Source organism: Loxodonta africana, chromosome 2, assembly GCF_030014295.1.
Source record: "Loxodonta africana isolate mLoxAfr1 chromosome 2, mLoxAfr1.hap2, whole genome shotgun sequence".
NCBI classification, from domain to species: Eukaryota; Metazoa; Chordata; class Mammalia; order Proboscidea; family Elephantidae; genus Loxodonta; species Loxodonta africana.
The window spans coordinates 286,294-303,358 of NC_087343.1; the positions used below are offsets into that span (position 1 = coordinate 286,294).

A 17,065-nucleotide genomic window follows, 5' to 3' on the forward strand; every position below is an offset into this window, starting at 1 on the left:
CAGGTACATGGACTCCATTTAATCCAGTGACTGTCAGGTCAATCATATGTAAGTAAAGATAATGTTGTTCTGCTTGTGCAGGCAGACGTGTGGATTGCTTTCTGTCTATCCTTATTGAATATTGGCTGTGCTTTTTATGTCTCTGGCTTCATATCTTATTCCCTCCTAGAGCTCCAATTAAATGGATGTTGGACCTTTTTATTCTGCGCTCCCTGTCTCTCCACCTTGTCTTATCTCACTATGTAGGTGTGCTTTCAGTAATTCTTTATCTGGTGTTAATCTACTGTTAACGCCCGTCCTTCCAGTGTCTAATTTTAACAATTATATATATGCTTATATTTAATTTCTAAATTATTATTTAATTATATTTAAAGTTTTATCTGGTTGTTTTTTGTAGTCTCATTACATGTTCATTTTTGTGGTGAGATCTTTTATTCAAGTATTTTATATGGTAGTCTTTTACATTTTTAAGTTAATGTTTTATTGAAGTGTAACACATATACAGTTATTTCCATGTTATGTTTCTGGTGAGTATGTGAGGACCTTGGTGTTGTTCTAAATCTGAGCATTGTTTCTGCTGATGCTCATTCATGGTGGCTGATTTCCCTGAAGTCTTGTTAGTTTTGCTGGCTTCTTTTGTGGGTTCATGTTTGGTTGAACTCAGTATGTGCAGATCCCAGGGCCTGAATGGTAAGCGTGTCCACCAGAGGGGATTTGCATTTATTTCTGCTAGGGCTAGATGTAACCAAGCTGTGACCATGTTGGTTTTTCGGTTTGGGTTTCCCTTACTGCATAGGAAACATGGGTTTGAGCTCAGATCCAAGAGAGGACAGGCCTGCAGTCTTGTCATTAGGTGCCATGGGTTGGTTCCGACTCATAGTGACCCTGTATACAACAGAAGAAAACATTGCCAGATCCGGAGCCATTCTCGTAATCGTTCTTATGCTTGAGCCCACTTTTCCAGCCATGTATCAGTCCATCTTGTTGAGGTTCTTCCTGTTTTTCGTTGACCCTCTACGTTACCAAGCATGGTGTCCTTCTCTAGGAACTGGTCCTTCCTGGTAACATGTCCAAAGTACATGAGACAAAGTCTCACCATCCTTGCTTTTAAGGAGCAGTCCGGCTGTACTTTTTCCAGGATAACTTTGTTAGTTCTTTTGGCAGTCCATGGTATATTCAGCATTCTTTACCAACATCTCACTTGGTATTCTGTCAATTCGTGGAGGCTTGTTTCTCGGCAGTACCTTCAGTACAGCTTGGACTTCTTCCTTCAGTACCGTCAGTTTTTGATCATATGCTACCTTCTGAAATGGTTGGACGTTGACGAATTCTTTTTGGTGCAGTGACTGAGTATTCCTTCCATCTTCTTTTGACGTGTCCTGCGTCATCTAATATTTTCCCCATAGAATCCTTCAGTCTTGCAACTCGAGACTTGAATTTTTTTTTCAGCTCTTTCAGCTGGAGAAATGCCAACTATGTTCTTCCCTTTTGGTTTTGTAACTCCAGGTCTTTGCACATGTCATTGTAATTACTTTGCCTTCTCGAACCGCTCTTTGAAATCTTCTGTTCAACTCTTCCACTTCATTTCTTCCCTTTGCTTTAGCTACTGTACTTTTAAAAGCAAGTTTCAATAGTCTCTTCTGACATACATTTTGTTCTTTTTTCCCTTTCCTGGCTTTTTAATGATCTCTTGGTTTCTTCATGTGTGATGTCATTCCACAACTCATCTTCAGCCATTAGTATTCAGTACATCAAATCTGTTCTTGAGATGGTCTCTAAATTCAGGTGGGGTATACTCGAGGTCATACTTTGGCTCTTGTGGACTTGTTCTACTTTCCTTCACCTTTAGCTTGAACTTGCATATGAGCAATTGATGATCCGTTCCACAGTTGGCCCCTACCTTGTCCTGACTGATAATGTTGAACTTCTCTATCGTCTTTTTCCACAGATTCAGTCGATTTGATTCCTGTGTATTCCATTGTCGTTTACGTTGTTGAAAAAAGGTATTTACAATGTAGAAGTTATTGGTCTTATAAAATTCTGTCTTGTAATCTCCGGCTTCATTTCTGTCACCAAGGCCATGTTTTCCAGCTACTGATCTTTGTTTCCAACTTCCATATTCTAATCACCAGTAATTACCAATGCATTTTGATTGCATGTTTCATCAATTTTGGACTGCAGAAATTGGTAAAAATCTTCAGTTTCTTCATTTTTGGCCTTAGTAGTTGGTGCGTAAATTTGAATAATAGTCGTGTTCTCTGTCTTCAGTAGGCATGTGGATATTATCCTATCACTGACAACATTGTACTTCAGGATGGATATCGAAATGTTCTTTTTGACGATGAATATAATACCATTCCTCTTCAATTTATAATTCCTGCCATAATAGACCATGATGTTTTCCAATTCAGAATGACCAGTACCCACCCATACCAGCTAAAAAATGCTTAGGATATTGATGTTTATGCGTTCTGTTTCATTTTTGACAGTCTCCAGTTTTCCTAGATTCATACTTAATATATTATTTTACGTTCCAATTATTAGTAGATGTTTGCAGTGGTTTCTTCTCATTTTGAGTTGTGCCACGTCAGCAAATGAAGCGTGACTCCAAATTAAGAGGACCACAGGCATCGGAGACCAGGCCAAACCAAGGGACCATGGCCGTCAGAGACCAAGCCAAACTAAAGAACCACGGCCATTGGAGACCAAGCCTTATCCCCTGTGAGGAAGGAGAACTGAACCCAAGATCTTCTATTAAAGGGGTCCCTAAAGGGAGCTACATCTTTGGAAGGATCAACGAGAAATCTACCCTCCAGCAAAGGAAGTCTTCTAGAAATCAGGGGAAGGCTTGACTCCATCCATGTCATTAAGGTCAACTCTATTTTGAGGAGGCAGCTCCTCCCCAGTTGCCTTCTGACTGCCTTCCAACCTGAGGGGCTCATCTTCTGGCACTATTATCAGACAGTGTCTTGCTACTAATCATAAGGTTTTCACTAGCCAGTTTTTTCAGAAGTATACTGTCAGGTCATTCTTCCTGGTCCATCTTAGTCTGAAAGGTCCACTAAAACCTGGTATTTGAAATACTAGTCGGCATAGCTTCCAGCATCACAACCACATGAAATCCACCACAGTACAACAGACTGACAGATGAGTGATGGTGCGTAGTCTTAGGAAAGGTTTATTTTATTAATCAGCCCTCTCCTGATTTCTGAAATACTTCCTTTACTGGAAGGTGGATTTCTCATGATCCTTCCAGAGATATAGTTCCCTTCAGGGACCCCTTTAATAGGGGATCTTGGGTTCAAGTCTTCAAAGGGGATAAGTCTTGGTCTCTGTCTTAGTCATCTAGTGGCGCTATAACAGAAATGCTATAAGCGGATGGCTTTAACAAAGAGAAATTTATTCTCTCACAGTCTAGGAAGCTAGAAGTCCAAATTCAGGGCATCAGCTCCAGGGGAAGGCTTTGTCTCTCTGTTGACTCTGGAGAAAAGGACCTTGTCATCAATCTTCCTCCAGACTAGGAGCTTTTCCGTGCAGGAACCCTGGGTTCAGAGGATGCACTCTGCTCCCGGCACTGCTTTCTTGGTGTTATGAGGTCCCCACTCTTTGCTTGCTTCTTTCTCCTTTTATCTCTTACAAGATAAAAGGTGGTGCATGCCGCACCCAGGGAAACTCCCTTTACATTGGATCAGGGTTGTGACCTTAGTTAAAGGTGTTACAACCCTACCTTAATCCTCTTTAACATAAAATTACAATCGAAAAATGGAGGACAACCACACAATACCAGGAATCATGCTCTACCCAAATTGACAAGTTTTTTGGGGGGACACAGTTGAATCCATGACAGTCTCCAGTGGCTGCGGTTCCTTCGTGTGGCTTGGTCTTCAGTGGAGGTGGTCCCTTGGTTTGGCTTGGTCCGCGATGTCTGTAGTCCTCTAAGTTTGGCTTGGTCTCCAATATTTGCGGTCCTTTTAGTTTACTGTCTCCCAGAGTACTGCTTACTCCCCTAGTTCTGCCAGGTTTTTTTTCTTATGACTCCTTTTTCGTGGGAGCCCAGCCATGTATTACAAAGGGCTTTTGATGTAATCTGAGCTCTAGTGGTAACGTAGCATGAGGGCTCCTTTGAGATGATCTTCTAACCTTCCAGCAAGCCCATTGCCGTTTGTTTCTGCTTTAGACGACAGGCCTGTCTTACTCAGCTAGTGCCGCTATAATAGAAATACTACAAATGGATAGTTTTAACAAAGAGAAGTTTATTCTCTCACAGTCTAGTAAGCTAGAAGTCCAAATTCAGGGCACCAGCTCCAGTGGAAGGCTCTCTCTCTCTCTCTCTCTCTCTGTGGGCTCTGGGGGAAGGTCCTTGTCATCAGTCTTCTCAGATGCAGGTACCCTGTTTCCAAAGGACCCACTGTGCTCCCAGTGTTGTTTTCTTGGTGGTATGAGGTCCTCATGTCTCTCTGCTCACGTCTCTCTTTTATATCTCAGAAGAGATAAGCTCAAGACACAACCTAATCTTGTAGGTTGAGTCCTTCCTCATTAACGTAAGGGCCCCTCGGCCCCTAATCCCATCTCATCAACATCTGGAGATAAGATTTACAACACACTGGAAAATCACAGCAGATGACAAAATGGTGGACAATCACACAATATGGGAATCATAGCCTAGCCAAATTGATATACATACTTTTGAGGGGTACAGGTTAATCCATGACATTCCACCCTTTGGCCCCTGAAAATTCACGTCCTTGCCACATGCAAAACACATTCACCCCATCATACCATAACAAAAGTCATAAATCAACTCGAAGTCCAAAATCCAAAAATTCTTCCTCATCTGTAAAATCTAGAATACAAGTTATCTGCTTCCAGAGCACAATGGTAGAACAGGCACAAGCTATACATTTCCATTACAAATAGGAGAAACTGGAGGAAAAGAAGGGATAAAAGGTACCAAAAAAGTCAGCAGGATACATTGCATTAGCCCCCAAGGCTTTGAAATAATCTTCTGCCCTCTGAGACCATTTATACAATGTCCTTGTCCTCCAGACTCTATGTACTGGCTACACTCTCCAGATTCTGGGTGGAGGCCCCTTGGCCCAGGGCTTCAGCTCCACCTTCCAGGCCCACTGGAATGGCAGCTCTGCTCCCTTGAGTTTGTTGTTGTTAGGAGCCATGGAGTTGTTTCTGCCGCATTAGCAGCCCTGTGTACAACAAAACGAAACACCACCAGGTCCTGCGCAGTCCTCACAATCATGGCTATGTTCGAGCCTGTTGTTGCAGCCACTGTGTCAGTTCATCTCGTTGAGGGTCTTCCTCTTTCTTGCTGACCCTCTACCCTACCAAACATGATGTCCTTCTCCAGGGACTGATCCCTCCTGATAACATGTTCAAAGTATGTGAGATATAGGCTCACCATCCTTGCTTCTAAGGAGCATTGTGGTTGTACTTCTTCCAAGATGAATTTGTTCGTTTGGCAGTCCATGGTATATTCAGTATTCTTTGCCAACACCACAATTCAAAGGCGTCAGTTCTCCTTTGGTCTTCCTTATTCATTGTCCAGTTTTTGCATGAATATGAGGTAATTGAAAATACCACGGCTTGGGTCAGGCGCACCTTCATCTTCAAGGCGACGCCTTTGCTTTTCAACACTTCAAGGAGGTCTTTCGCAGCACATTTGCCCAGGGCAGTGTGTCTTTTGATCTCTTGACTGCTGCTTCCATGGGTGTTGATTGTGGATCCAAGTAAAATGAAAACCTTGCCAACTTCAGTCTTTTCTCTGCTTTTCATGATGTTACTGGTCCAGTTGCAAGAATTTTTGTTTTGTTTATGTTGAGGTGTAATCCATGCTGAAGGCTGTGGTCTTTGATTTTCATCAGTAAGTACTTCAAGTCTTTTTCACTTTCAGCAACCAAGATTGTCATCTATATAACTCAAGTTGTCCATGCATCTTCCTCCAATCCTGATGCCCTATTTTCTTTATAGAGTCCAGCCTCTCGGATTATTTGCTCAGCATACAGATTGAATAGGTATGGTGACAGGATACAACCCTGATGCACACCTTTCCTGGCTTTAAACCATGCAGTATCCCCTTGTTCTGCTCAAACAACTGCCTCTTGATCTACGGAAAGGTTCGTCATGAGCACAACAAAGTGTTCTGGAATTCCCATTCTTCGCGATGTTATCCATAATTTCTTATGATCCACACAGTAGAATACCTTTGAATAGTCAAGAAATCAGAGATGAACGTCTTTCTGATATTCTCTGCTTTTAGCCAGGATCCATCTGAGATCAACAGTGATGTCCCTGGTTCCACGTCCTCTTTTGAATTTGGCTTGAATTCCTGGCAGTTCCCTGTCGATATACTGCTGCAGCTGCTTTTGAATGATCTTCAGCAAAATTTTCCTTTGCGTGTGAGTTAATGATATTTTTCAATAATTTCCACATTCAATCAGATCACCTTTCTTGGGAATAGGCATAAATATGGACCTCTTCCAGTCAGTTGGCCAGGAAGCTGTCTTCCATATTTCTTGGCACAGACGAGTGAGCACCTCCAGGGCTGCATCTGTTTGTTGAAACATCTCAATTGATATCCCATCAATTCCTGGAGCCTCGTTTTTCGCCAATGCCTTCAGAGCAGCTTGGACTTCTTCCTTCAGTACCATTGGTTCCTGATCATATGCTGTCTCCTGAAATGGTTCAGTGTCGACCAGTTCTTTTTGGTATAATGATTCTATTCCTCCCATCTTCTTTTGATGCTTCCTGCTTCGTTTAATGCTTTTCCCGTAGAATCCTTCACTATTGCAACTCGAGGCTTGAATATTTTCTTCAGCTCTTTTAGCTTGAGGAATTCTGAGTATGTTTTTCCCTTTTGGTTTTCTGTCTCCAGCTCTTTGCACATGTCATTATAATAATTTACTTTGTCTTCTTGAGCCACCCTTTGAAATCTTCTTTTCAGCAGTTTTGCTTCATTTCTTCCATTTGTTTCAGCTGCTCTGTGTTCAAGAGCAAGTTTCAGAGTCTATTTGGACTTCTATGTTGGTCTTTTCTTTCTTTCCTGTCTTTTTAATGACCTCTTGCTTTCTTCATGTATGATGTCCTTGATGTCATTCCACAACTGATCTGGTCTTTGGTCATTAGTGTTCAGTGCATCAAATCTGTTCTTGAGATGGTCTCAAAATTCAGGTGGAATATACTCAAAGTCATACCTTGGCTCTCATGGACTTGTTCTAATTTTCTTCAGTTTCAGCTTGAACTTGCATATGAGCAGTTGATGTCGTTCAGTTAGCCCCTGGCCTTTATCTGATGGATGATACTGAGCTTTTCCATCGTCTCTTTCCACAGATACAGTCTTATTGGATTTCTGTGTATTCCATTTGGCAAGGTCCACATGTATAGTTGCCATTTATGTTGGTGAAAAAAGGTATTTGCAATGAAGAAGTCATTGGTCTTGCCAAATTCTATTATGCGACCTCTGGCATCATTTCTGTCACTCAGGCCATATTTTCCAACTACCGATCTTCTTCGTTTCCAGCTCTTATATTCCAATCTCCAGTAATTATCAATGCATCTTGATTGCATGTTCCATCAATTTCAGCCTGCGGAAGTTGGCAAAATCTTCAGTTTCTTCATCTTTGGCCTTGGTGGTTGGTGTATAAATTTGAACAATAGTTGTATTAACTGGTCTTCCTTGTAGGCATATGGTTAGTGTCCTATCACTGACAGCACTGTATTTCAGGATAGATCTTGAAATGTTCTTTTTGACAGTGAATGCAACAGTATTGCTCTTCAAGTTGTCATTTTCAGCATAGTGGGCTATATGAGGGTCCGATTCAAAATGGCCACCACCAACTCATTTCAGCTCACAAATGCCTAGGATATTGATGTTTATGTGTTCCATTTCTTTTTTGACGATTTCCAATTTTCCTAGATTCATGCTTCGTACATTCCACATTCCAATTATAAATGGATATTTGCAGCTGTTTCTTCTCGTTTCGAGTCGTGCCACATCAGCAAATGAAGGTCCTGAATGCTTTACTCCACCCACATCGTTAAGGTTGACTGTACGTTTAGGAGGCACTTCTTCCCCAGTCATCTTTTGAGTGCCTTCCAACATGAGGGGCTTATCTTCCAGCACTATATCAGACAGTGTTTCACTGCTGTTCAGAAAGTTTTCACTAATTCTTTTCAGAAGTAGACCACTGGTTCCTTCTTCCTAGTTTGTCTTAGGCTGGAAGCTCAGCTGACATCAGCAATGATGTCCCTGGTTCCACATCCTCTTTTGAATCTGGCTTGAATTTCTGGCAGTTCCTGGTCGATATACTGCAGCAGCCACTTTTGGAATTATCTTCAGCAAAATTTTAGTTGCATGTGATATTAATGATATTGTCTGCCATGGGTTGACCCCGCAGGCGTTTTAATACCGGTGGGATAGCTTCTAGCATCACAGCAACACGCAAGCCCTCATAGTATGACAAACTGACAGACATGTGGGGCTTTTGGCCTTAGACATACCATTCCTCTAGTCCATCTGATGGCAGTTCCACCTTTAGAAACTCTAGAAGCCATACTTCCACCTTTTGAGACCCCAGAGGTCATGGCCATAACCTTTGAGACTGAGTCAGCTCGGCTTCCTGTGTTCCTTGTGTCTTCAGCTTCTGCTTCCCGTTACTTGGCCCGTCAGCCCTTCGGGCCTTGTCACCTGCATCTGTCCTGCTGGGGCAAGTGTTCCAAAGCTCTGTAGCTCCACCGATAAGTGCCTGAAGGCACCCTACTCCACCAGTAAACTTCAGCCGGAAGGCACTCAGCTCTTGCTCCGTGGGTCGGCAAGCCCAGCTTCACCAGTAAGTGCCCAGAGGCACCCCACTCTGCCGCGAAGCATCCTGTGCGCAGGCTCTCATCTCCTCTCTCCGTGGGTTGGCTCTAGCGCTGTCTCACATTGGTCTCTTGTGTCTGCTGCTGCTGCTTGCCATCTGCTCTCCTCACTTCCTTCCGAGTCCTCACCAGAAGTATCTGACGTCCGTAATTCCACCAACAGTCTCTTCAAGGCAATCTAGACTTTTACTAGTAGGCACTTTAAGACACTTCCAGCCTCTGTCCACTCAGTTTCAAAGCTGCTTCCACATTTTGGGTATCTGTTAGAGCGGTACCGCACTCCTGGTACCAAATGTTGTCTTAGTCACCTACTGCTGCTGTAACAGAAATACCACAAGTGGATACTTTAACAAAGAGAGATTTATTCTCTCACAGTCTAGAAGGCTAGAAGTCCAAATTCAGAATGCCGACTCCAGGGTAAGGCTTTCTCTGTCTGTGGGCTTTGGGGAAAGGTCTTTGTCATCAATCTCCCCCTTCTCAGGAACCTCAGGTCCAAAGGACACGCTCTGCTCTGGGCACTGTTTTCTTGGTGTTATGAGTTCCCCAAGTCTCTCTGCCCACTCCTTTCTCCTATATCTCAAGAGAGGGGCTCAAGACACAGTCCAGTCTTGTGGACTGAGTCCAACCTCATTAACATAACTGCCTCTAATCCCACCTCATTAACATCACAGAGGTAGGATTTACAACACATAGGAAAACCACATCAGATGACAAAATGGTAGACAGTCACACAATACTGGGAATCATGGCCTAGTCAAATTGATACACACATTTTTGGGGGGCACATTGCCATCCATGACAAGGCCCTACCACTACCTCATCAATTCCGACTCAGTGACCCTGTAGGACACAGTAGAACTGCCCCATAGGGTTTCCAAGGCTGTGATCTTTACAGGAACAGACTACCTCATCTTCCTCCTGCCTAGTGGCTGGTGGGTTCGAACCACCAATCTCACAGCAGCCGAGTGCTTTAACCACTGTGCCACCAGGGCTCCTTTCCTCAAGCCCTGCTGCCCTTTTATCGCGTGTAACTCTTCACAGCTGCATCACGTTGATTAGGACATAAAGACTCATCATGGTAACTTACGTCGGGTGGTGATAGCTACTTGGCCCTTGAGGCGAGGAAGGACGTTGAAGATGTGGGTCCTGAGGAGGGACTACTGCACACCTGCCTATTGGTGGAAACACCTGGAACCCTGTGCCTCTGCCCCTTCTACCACCCCAGTGGCTTTGTCAGCACTGGCCATGTACACAAATGGCCAGAGGGGCACAGTGAGTCCTGCAGCCCCTGCCTGCCGTGTGAATGTCCACCTCCTGTATGCGCAGTGCTCCCGCGTCCCCGTGTACCCGCTTGCCCTGTGCTGACATCCCAGTTCTTTCGCACGTCCAGCATGCTCCCGTGTCCTGTGGGCACCCACGACCTGAAACAGTGATGTGGAAACCAGTCCATGACCCCAGTGTGTTGGCTGACTGCAGGAAACACTGATTGTCAGGTTCTCCTGAGATTTCTCATTGATCAGTAACGTGCTTCTGACCAAACCAAGAGCACGTTATTAGCTTTAAGTTAAGCTCTACACCTGAGAAAATACTGAACTGTTTCTTTTCTTTGCGGCAGTAATTTAGACTGAGTTTTTATGTATTTTTTCAACCAGTTTGCAATTACATTTGTGTTTGCATTTGGACCTCAAGTCAGATCTTAATTAAAAAAAAAAAAAAAAATCTAGAGCTGACCAGGCAGTGATGGGCCCCATTCTCAGTTAAAGCGGCAGAGCTGACCAGGCGGTGGTGGGTCCCGTTCTCAGTTAAAGCGGCAGAGCTGACCAGGCGGTGGTGGGCCCCGTTCTCAGTTAAAGCGGCAGAGCTGGCCAGGCGGTGGTGGGCCCCCGTTCTCAGTTAAAGCGGCAGAGCTGGCCAGGCGGTGGTGGGCCCCGTTCTCAGTTAAAGCGGCAGAGCTGGCCAGGCGGTGGTGGGCCCCGTTCTCAGTTAAAGCGGCAGAGCTGGCCAGGCGGTGGTGGGCCCCGTTCTCAGTTAAAGCGGCAGAGCTGGCCAGGCGGTGGTGGGCCCCGTTCTCAGTTAAAGCGGCAGAGCTGGCCAGGCGGTGGTGGGCCCCGTTCTCAGTTAAAGCGGCAGAGCTGGCCAGGCGGTGGTGGGCCCCGTTCTCAGTTAAAGCGGCAGAGCTGGCCAGGCGGTGGTGGGCCCCGTTCTCAGTTAAAGCGGCAGAGCTGGCCAGGCGGTGGTGGGCCCCGTTCTCAGTTAAAGCGGCAGAGCTGACCAGGCGGTGGTGGGCCCCGTTCTCAGTTAAAGCGGCAGAGCTGGCCAGGCGGTGGTGGGCCCCGTTCTCAGTTAAAGCGGCAGAGCTGACCAGGAGGTGGTGGGTCCCGTTCTCAGTTAAAGCGGCTTCCTTGTGTGCGGGAGACAGAGTACGCTGGTCCCAGGATGTAGGGGCTGCGGGAGCTGGGTGCCGCTTGACGGCGCCCCTCGACTGCGTCCTCTGTGGAAGTGTGCAGCAGCCACTCCTCTGGTGTGTGTCTGTGGTCCGTGTGAGGTGGTGGTTTGTTTTCTTTCTTGTTCTCCCGGTGGCTTTGCTGTGCACCTCTTCTGCACAGTCAGAGTCACACTCCCCGTAACATCTGTTTAACCGTTAGCCAGTACTTACGTAGTGGTTGCTCGGGCCAGCCATCTTGCTGGGCTGCCCAGGGCTTCGGCTGGAGGGGAAGCTTTGCGTCGACCACGCTGTGATCCAGGCCCTTGCTACCTCAAGTTGAGTTTGAACGTGACGTGCCTTGACCGTGTCTTGTCTGTTTCAGCCATGTTTGACCGAGAGAACAAGGCTGGCGTGAACTTCAGTGAGTTCACCGGCGTCTGGAAGTACATCACGGACTGGCAGAACGTTTTCCGCACCTACGACAGGGACAATTCTGGAATGATTGACAAGAATGAGCTCAAGCAAGCACTGTCAGGTTTTGGTAATTCACTTGTCTTGACTGTGTAGCATATTTCATTTTGGAACCCAGGCACCATCAGACATTTTATTTCTTTGTTCGACTTACTGGTTTTTTAACCGAGCCCGTGTAGCACTTGGGTTTATGTCATACAGGCGTATGTTTGATACGATGACTTTATATTGTGAAGTTTTATATTAGATACGGGAGCCCTGGTGGCACAGTGGTTAAGCGTTCAGCTGCTAACCAAGAGATTGGCAGTTTGAGCCCAGCAGCCACTCAGCAGGAGAAAGATGTGGCCGTCTGCTTCCATGAAGATTACAGTCTTGGAAACCCTATGGGGCAGCTCTACCCTGTCCTACAGGATCACTATGAGTCAGAACGACTCAGTGGCAGCGGGTTTTGGCCAAATTTGACACGGAAAATTTTATGTAGTTTTCACCCAAAATGAGATAAGGGCTATGCAAGTCTTCCATCTTTTGTGAAATGGAGTGTTACGAACAAAATTGAGAATGTGGTTTATGAAGTAATTTAAAATCGGGGCAGCTTGATAGATCATGGTATACTAAGTTACTTATAGGGAAAAGATGGTTGAATAATCATAAAAAGCAATTTTCTAAGTTAAAAGTCTAACTCTTGGTCAGTACAAATCATGAGCAAGATTGAGCCTCACAGAAAGGAAGAGCACTCCCCCATTCTCAAGTGACCATGTACCACACATGCACGAGTGTGTACGTGTGCCAGGCCTGTGTGCGTGTGCACGCATGTGTACACATGCCAGGCCCGAGTGCCCATGTGTTTACACATGCCGGGCCCGAGTGCATGCGTACGCATGTGTACACATGCTACGCCCAATGTGTGCCCATGTGTGTGCGTGTGTGAGGCCTAAGTGTGTGCCTGTGTGTACATGTGCCAGCCCCAATTGTGTGTACCTGCTTGTGTACACGTGCCAGGCCGTAGTGCATGAACAGTGTGTGCTCAAGTGCTTACATAGTGCCTCTCCAGAGCATACCAGAGTGTTTCCCAAGCTGATTCTGGGGTCTTAGGGCGTTGGGAGGCAGGTGTGGTTTTTCTTTGTGAAGGCAAAGTTGAGGCACCCGAAGACTTGTCGAGGTCTTTCAGGGAGTGCACTCCGATTCTGATTTGTTTGTGATAATTTTTCTCAGGGCTGTCAAGAGACCTTGGATTTAACGTCGTCAGTGTTTTGCTGAAAAGGCTTTTTAGAAAAGGGCTTTTAGAAAAAAATAAGAAAAGGGAGATTATAATGTAGTATAGTCTAGATATTTGAGGTTTTGGGTTTTATTAACATAAAGTGCCTTAGTTTTGTGGTGTTACGTGGCTCCTTACCTCCTTGGCTTCCTCCCCGGGGTCTTAGGCTGTCTCCTCTCATGTTCTGCCCTGTGAGTTCCTGCACCGCTTCAGGCAAAGGCATGGGGGTCCCAGGAGCAGGGGTTCCCAGCACACAGGTGTGGGCGGGCTTTTGGTCAGAGGCTGACTTTGCAGCCTCTGGCTGGAGCTTGGGATGTAACTTAGCTCACCCTGCCCTTATGTGGGGGACCCTCAGCCAGCCCCTCCCCTGCCATCGCCCTGCCCTTATGTGGGGGGCCCTCAGGCAGCCCCTCCCCTGCCATCGCCCTGCCCTTATGTAGGGATCAGGGTGCTCAGCCGGAGAGAAAGGTGAGAGCAGGGCTGGTGTGGGGACTGCAGCCCCAGGGAGTGCTTCTGGGGCCAGAGGGCCAGCAGTCTGGGGTGGGGCTGGAGTGGGAACCAGAGCCTGGTTGGGAGGGAGAGTTTAGAGGATTTCTAAGTGCTGCAGGGGAGCTGGGCTGCATCTGATTGGGGGGTAAATTAGCTTCTGTGATTTCTAGACACGTGACAGCCTCGTATGTCTGCAGGTTTGTCATTTTCTCACTGTGCGAGGCCTGGCACCCTTGCAACTCACTGTGCAAACATTGAGGTAAACGTTGATGTGGTTGATGTGGACGGTGCTTACAGCCTCACAGGCCTCCCCTCTTCGGGCCACGGCCCCCAAGTGCTACGGACAGTACCTTCATCAGAGGAGACTTAGGGCTCCTGGGCCAGCCTCAGCTTCTTCTTTTACAGTTCGTTTGCTGCAGATTTACCTTTCTAGTGATTTCTTTGTTTTGTTTTTCAATATTAACATGGGGACCAGGGAAGGTGGAAATTAAGCCCAAACGATGGGTGCTGCTTCTCTTGTGTGCACCTAATGTCAGTGTGCGTCTGTCCGTGCCGGGCACCTGAGCCAGCCCCGCCTGCTCACACACTGCAGCCCATTCACAGTTCTGCTGTCTCCTTTTGACCCAGTGAGGGGTCCTGTGTCAGCTTTCAGGAAGTGGGGCCTCTGAATTTACCTGGGTATGACCCTGGTCTCTCTGGAAGGCAGTATGTAATGCGTGTGTGTTTGACTCTTTATCACTAGAGTGGTCAAGTGATTATGTAGGTAATTAACTGTGAAATTCACCCAGACAGTAGGTTACATTCCTTGCAAAGATTCCAACAAGACTCTGAAAAAGCAGTAAAAATATTTTGGCTCCTGGATCTCATCTTCTCAAAAAGTCAGAACACCACGGTAACCTGCGTAGCTTTAGGAGGGGAGAAGGAGGTGAGGTGCCTCCTCTTGTAAAGCCACTGCCCTTGGGCGTCTGCATGGGTCCCCATCAGCAGCCATGGACCACAGGCGAGTGTCTGAGACCAGGAAACCCAGCCGTCTGCCGACAGTGATGTCCCTGGAGGACACCTTTCCCAGCAGGACTCAGTCCTTGGAGAATGGAGTTAGTGACTGCGGTAGCCCTGGTGACTGTCTTGGACTCCAGTGTCAGGGCTGACTTGTTTGGGGGCCTGCCCATCAGTCTCCCGTCTCCTGATGGTTATTTTACACTTTGGGTCACCTGAACCTATCTTCCAGAGCATCTCTGGTAAGGATGATTCCAACAGCTGAGTGACTCAGAACTTTCTCGTCTAGATGAATAAACGAAGTAGAGTTCATCAGTAAGGGGCTGTTTGTGATGGTAACTTCACTGGGCCCAAGAAGCTGAATTTGGTCCCTGGGGAATGGGATTTCTGTGGGCGCAGCGCCATGTGACAGTGGGCACAGATCTGGGGGTTCATGTAGAATGGCCGTCAGCTTCCAGTAGAGCGATGGCTCCCACGTCTTTCCTCAGATCAGGACGGTGCTGCTGGCCTTTAAGTCATTTCATGGTACTGGGAGCAGACGGAGTTACTGACGGATTCATTTGGGAGCCTTCCCTCCACTCTCAGAGTGCGATTTGATGAACGTGCATGTTTATTTCCTGCCCATTTGCCATTAGTGGTTCATGGGGTGTTTCAGCAGGGAGATGGGGTGTGGGCCGAGTGTCCAACTTTTCCTGAAACTTTCAATCCTCATTGTCCTTCTCCAAGGATACCGGCTCTCAGACCAGTTTCACGATATCCTCATTCGGAAGTTCGACAGGCAGGGAAGAGGGCAGATTGCTTTTGACGATTTCATCCAAGGCTGCATCGTTTTGCAGGTAATCGAAGGCCTTCCTTCTGTGGGCTTACAGGGGCAGCAGGAAGTGACCTGGGGACTGTGAGGGTGTCAGAAGTGGTCCCTGTAGCTCAGGAGGGAGAGGAGCAGTATCACTTTGGGATTTGTAGCGTAATGGAATCAGATGGCGGTGGGGTTGGTGGCAATGGTGTTAGTAGCTGGTGGTGGTGGGTCAGACAGCAGCAGTGAGACTGGAGGCAGGGTCACCCAGCCTTGCTCCCAGCCCTTCTACAGGCTGCCGCTCTCGTGGTATCTGAGGAGCATGGACAGTTGTTTTCTGTGTCCTAGGAACTGTGTGTGCCCGTGTCCTCTGGTCACTGGACTCCTCAGTCATCCTTAGGTTTGATGGTGTCTGCCACCTGCAGGCAGCTCCTGTTGGGAGTGTGAAGGTGCCCGCACTTGTCTCTTCTGACTGCCTAGACTGGTCACTTGAGTCATAGATGGGGCAGCGGGGGGGGGCAGTGCTAGATGGACCCCGTCCCAGTGCAGACTTGTATTGCAAGAGAGTCTGAGCTGCTGGGGGGTGGAGGGAGGCTCTGGGCAGGTCCTCAGGCACCCACAGCAGAGAGACCCACAGGGAGGAAGGGATGGTCTGTAGCTGAGCTGGGCGTCAACTCACGTACCTACTGATCCCTTACCCCCCCCCCCACACACATTCCAGTCACCTCCAGGGAGACGGTCACACCCCTAGGGTCCCCCCCATTGGACAGGCCTGACCCCTGGCGGTGTCCACGATCACCTGCAGCCAAAGCAGAGGAACACCCCGCCCCCCAGAGCCATTCTCTATAGTCTTTTCCCACTAGGAGACAAGATGAGAGCTTCTGAGAGTGACTCCAGCGTTTCTTCTTACCAAGAGCACTCTGTGCTTGCTGCTTCGTAGATAACAGGGTCTAATGCCTGCCTTGTCTTCCCAGAGACTGACAGACGTATTCCGGCGCTACGATACAGACCAGGATGGCTGGATTCAGGTGTCCTATGAGCAGTACCTCTCCATGGTCTTCAGCATCGTATGACCCTGGCCTCCGCAAGGAGCAGGCTTCAGGCGACGACGACGGACGAGCTCCATGCAGTTAGATGCTGCTCTTCTTTAATTCTGTGTAATTAGCCCTGGGGACCTCACTGTACATGTGTGGATAAGCCAATCAATGCTTTTGCGATCTTAGCCGTAGCTGTATGGCGATCAGACACAGGTGTTTGGCTCGGGTTCTGCACGGAGGGGCGCCTAGCATGCTCCTGGGTGTCTCAATCTGTCGTGGAAACACCTCTCTTTAGCCGCAGGAATTTTAAGTAACACGGAACTTGCACATAAGGCTTTTCATGTGCCTTACTTTTTTAAAAAGGCATTTATTGTATCCGTTGGAATATGTGATGTAAACAATAAATGAATGGTACAGACTTGGGGCTTGCTTTCCGCTTCTGAAATCAAAAAGGTCTAAGAAGTGAGCCCGGAGTCACAGTCTGCCCCCTCACAGGCCCTGTCTCAGAAATGCTCTCGGGCCAGGCAGAGCCCCCAGGGCCTTCCTGAAGCCCCACACCCCTGATGTCCCCCATATGTTCCCCCTTCTCTCGGCCTGTTACACCTCCCCAACCTGCCCCCCACACCTCTACCTCCCGACGTCCCCCCACCCCTGCACCTCCCCGACCTGCCCCCACCCCCATACCTCCCTGACCTGCCCCCCACACTTCCACCTCTCCGGCCTCTCCC

The 17,065-nt window shown here is 47.4% G+C and overlaps 1 protein-coding gene across 3 annotated transcripts in view; it reads left to right on the forward strand.

Annotated features, from left to right (window-relative positions):
• PDCD6 (programmed cell death 6) overlaps nucleotides 1-16,760 on the forward strand; it is a 42,797-nt gene extending 26,037 nt beyond the window's left edge. The window contains exons 3-6 of one of the 3 annotated variants that reach the window (XM_064270258.1): nucleotides 4-48; nucleotides 11,679-11,831; nucleotides 15,234-15,343; nucleotides 16,275-16,760. In XM_064270258.1, coding sequence (XP_064126328.1) covers nucleotides 4-48; nucleotides 11,679-11,831; nucleotides 15,234-15,343; nucleotides 16,275-16,373 — 407 coding nt within the window. In that variant the 3' untranslated portion in view covers nucleotides 16,374-16,760. Of the gene's footprint in view, nucleotides 1-3; nucleotides 49-11,678; nucleotides 11,838-15,233; nucleotides 15,344-16,274 lie in introns of all 3 variants that reach the window. The other 2 variants (XM_064270257.1, XM_064270259.1) reach the window with 2 other exon arrangements.
• Nucleotides 16,761-17,065: the final 305 nt, after the last annotated feature.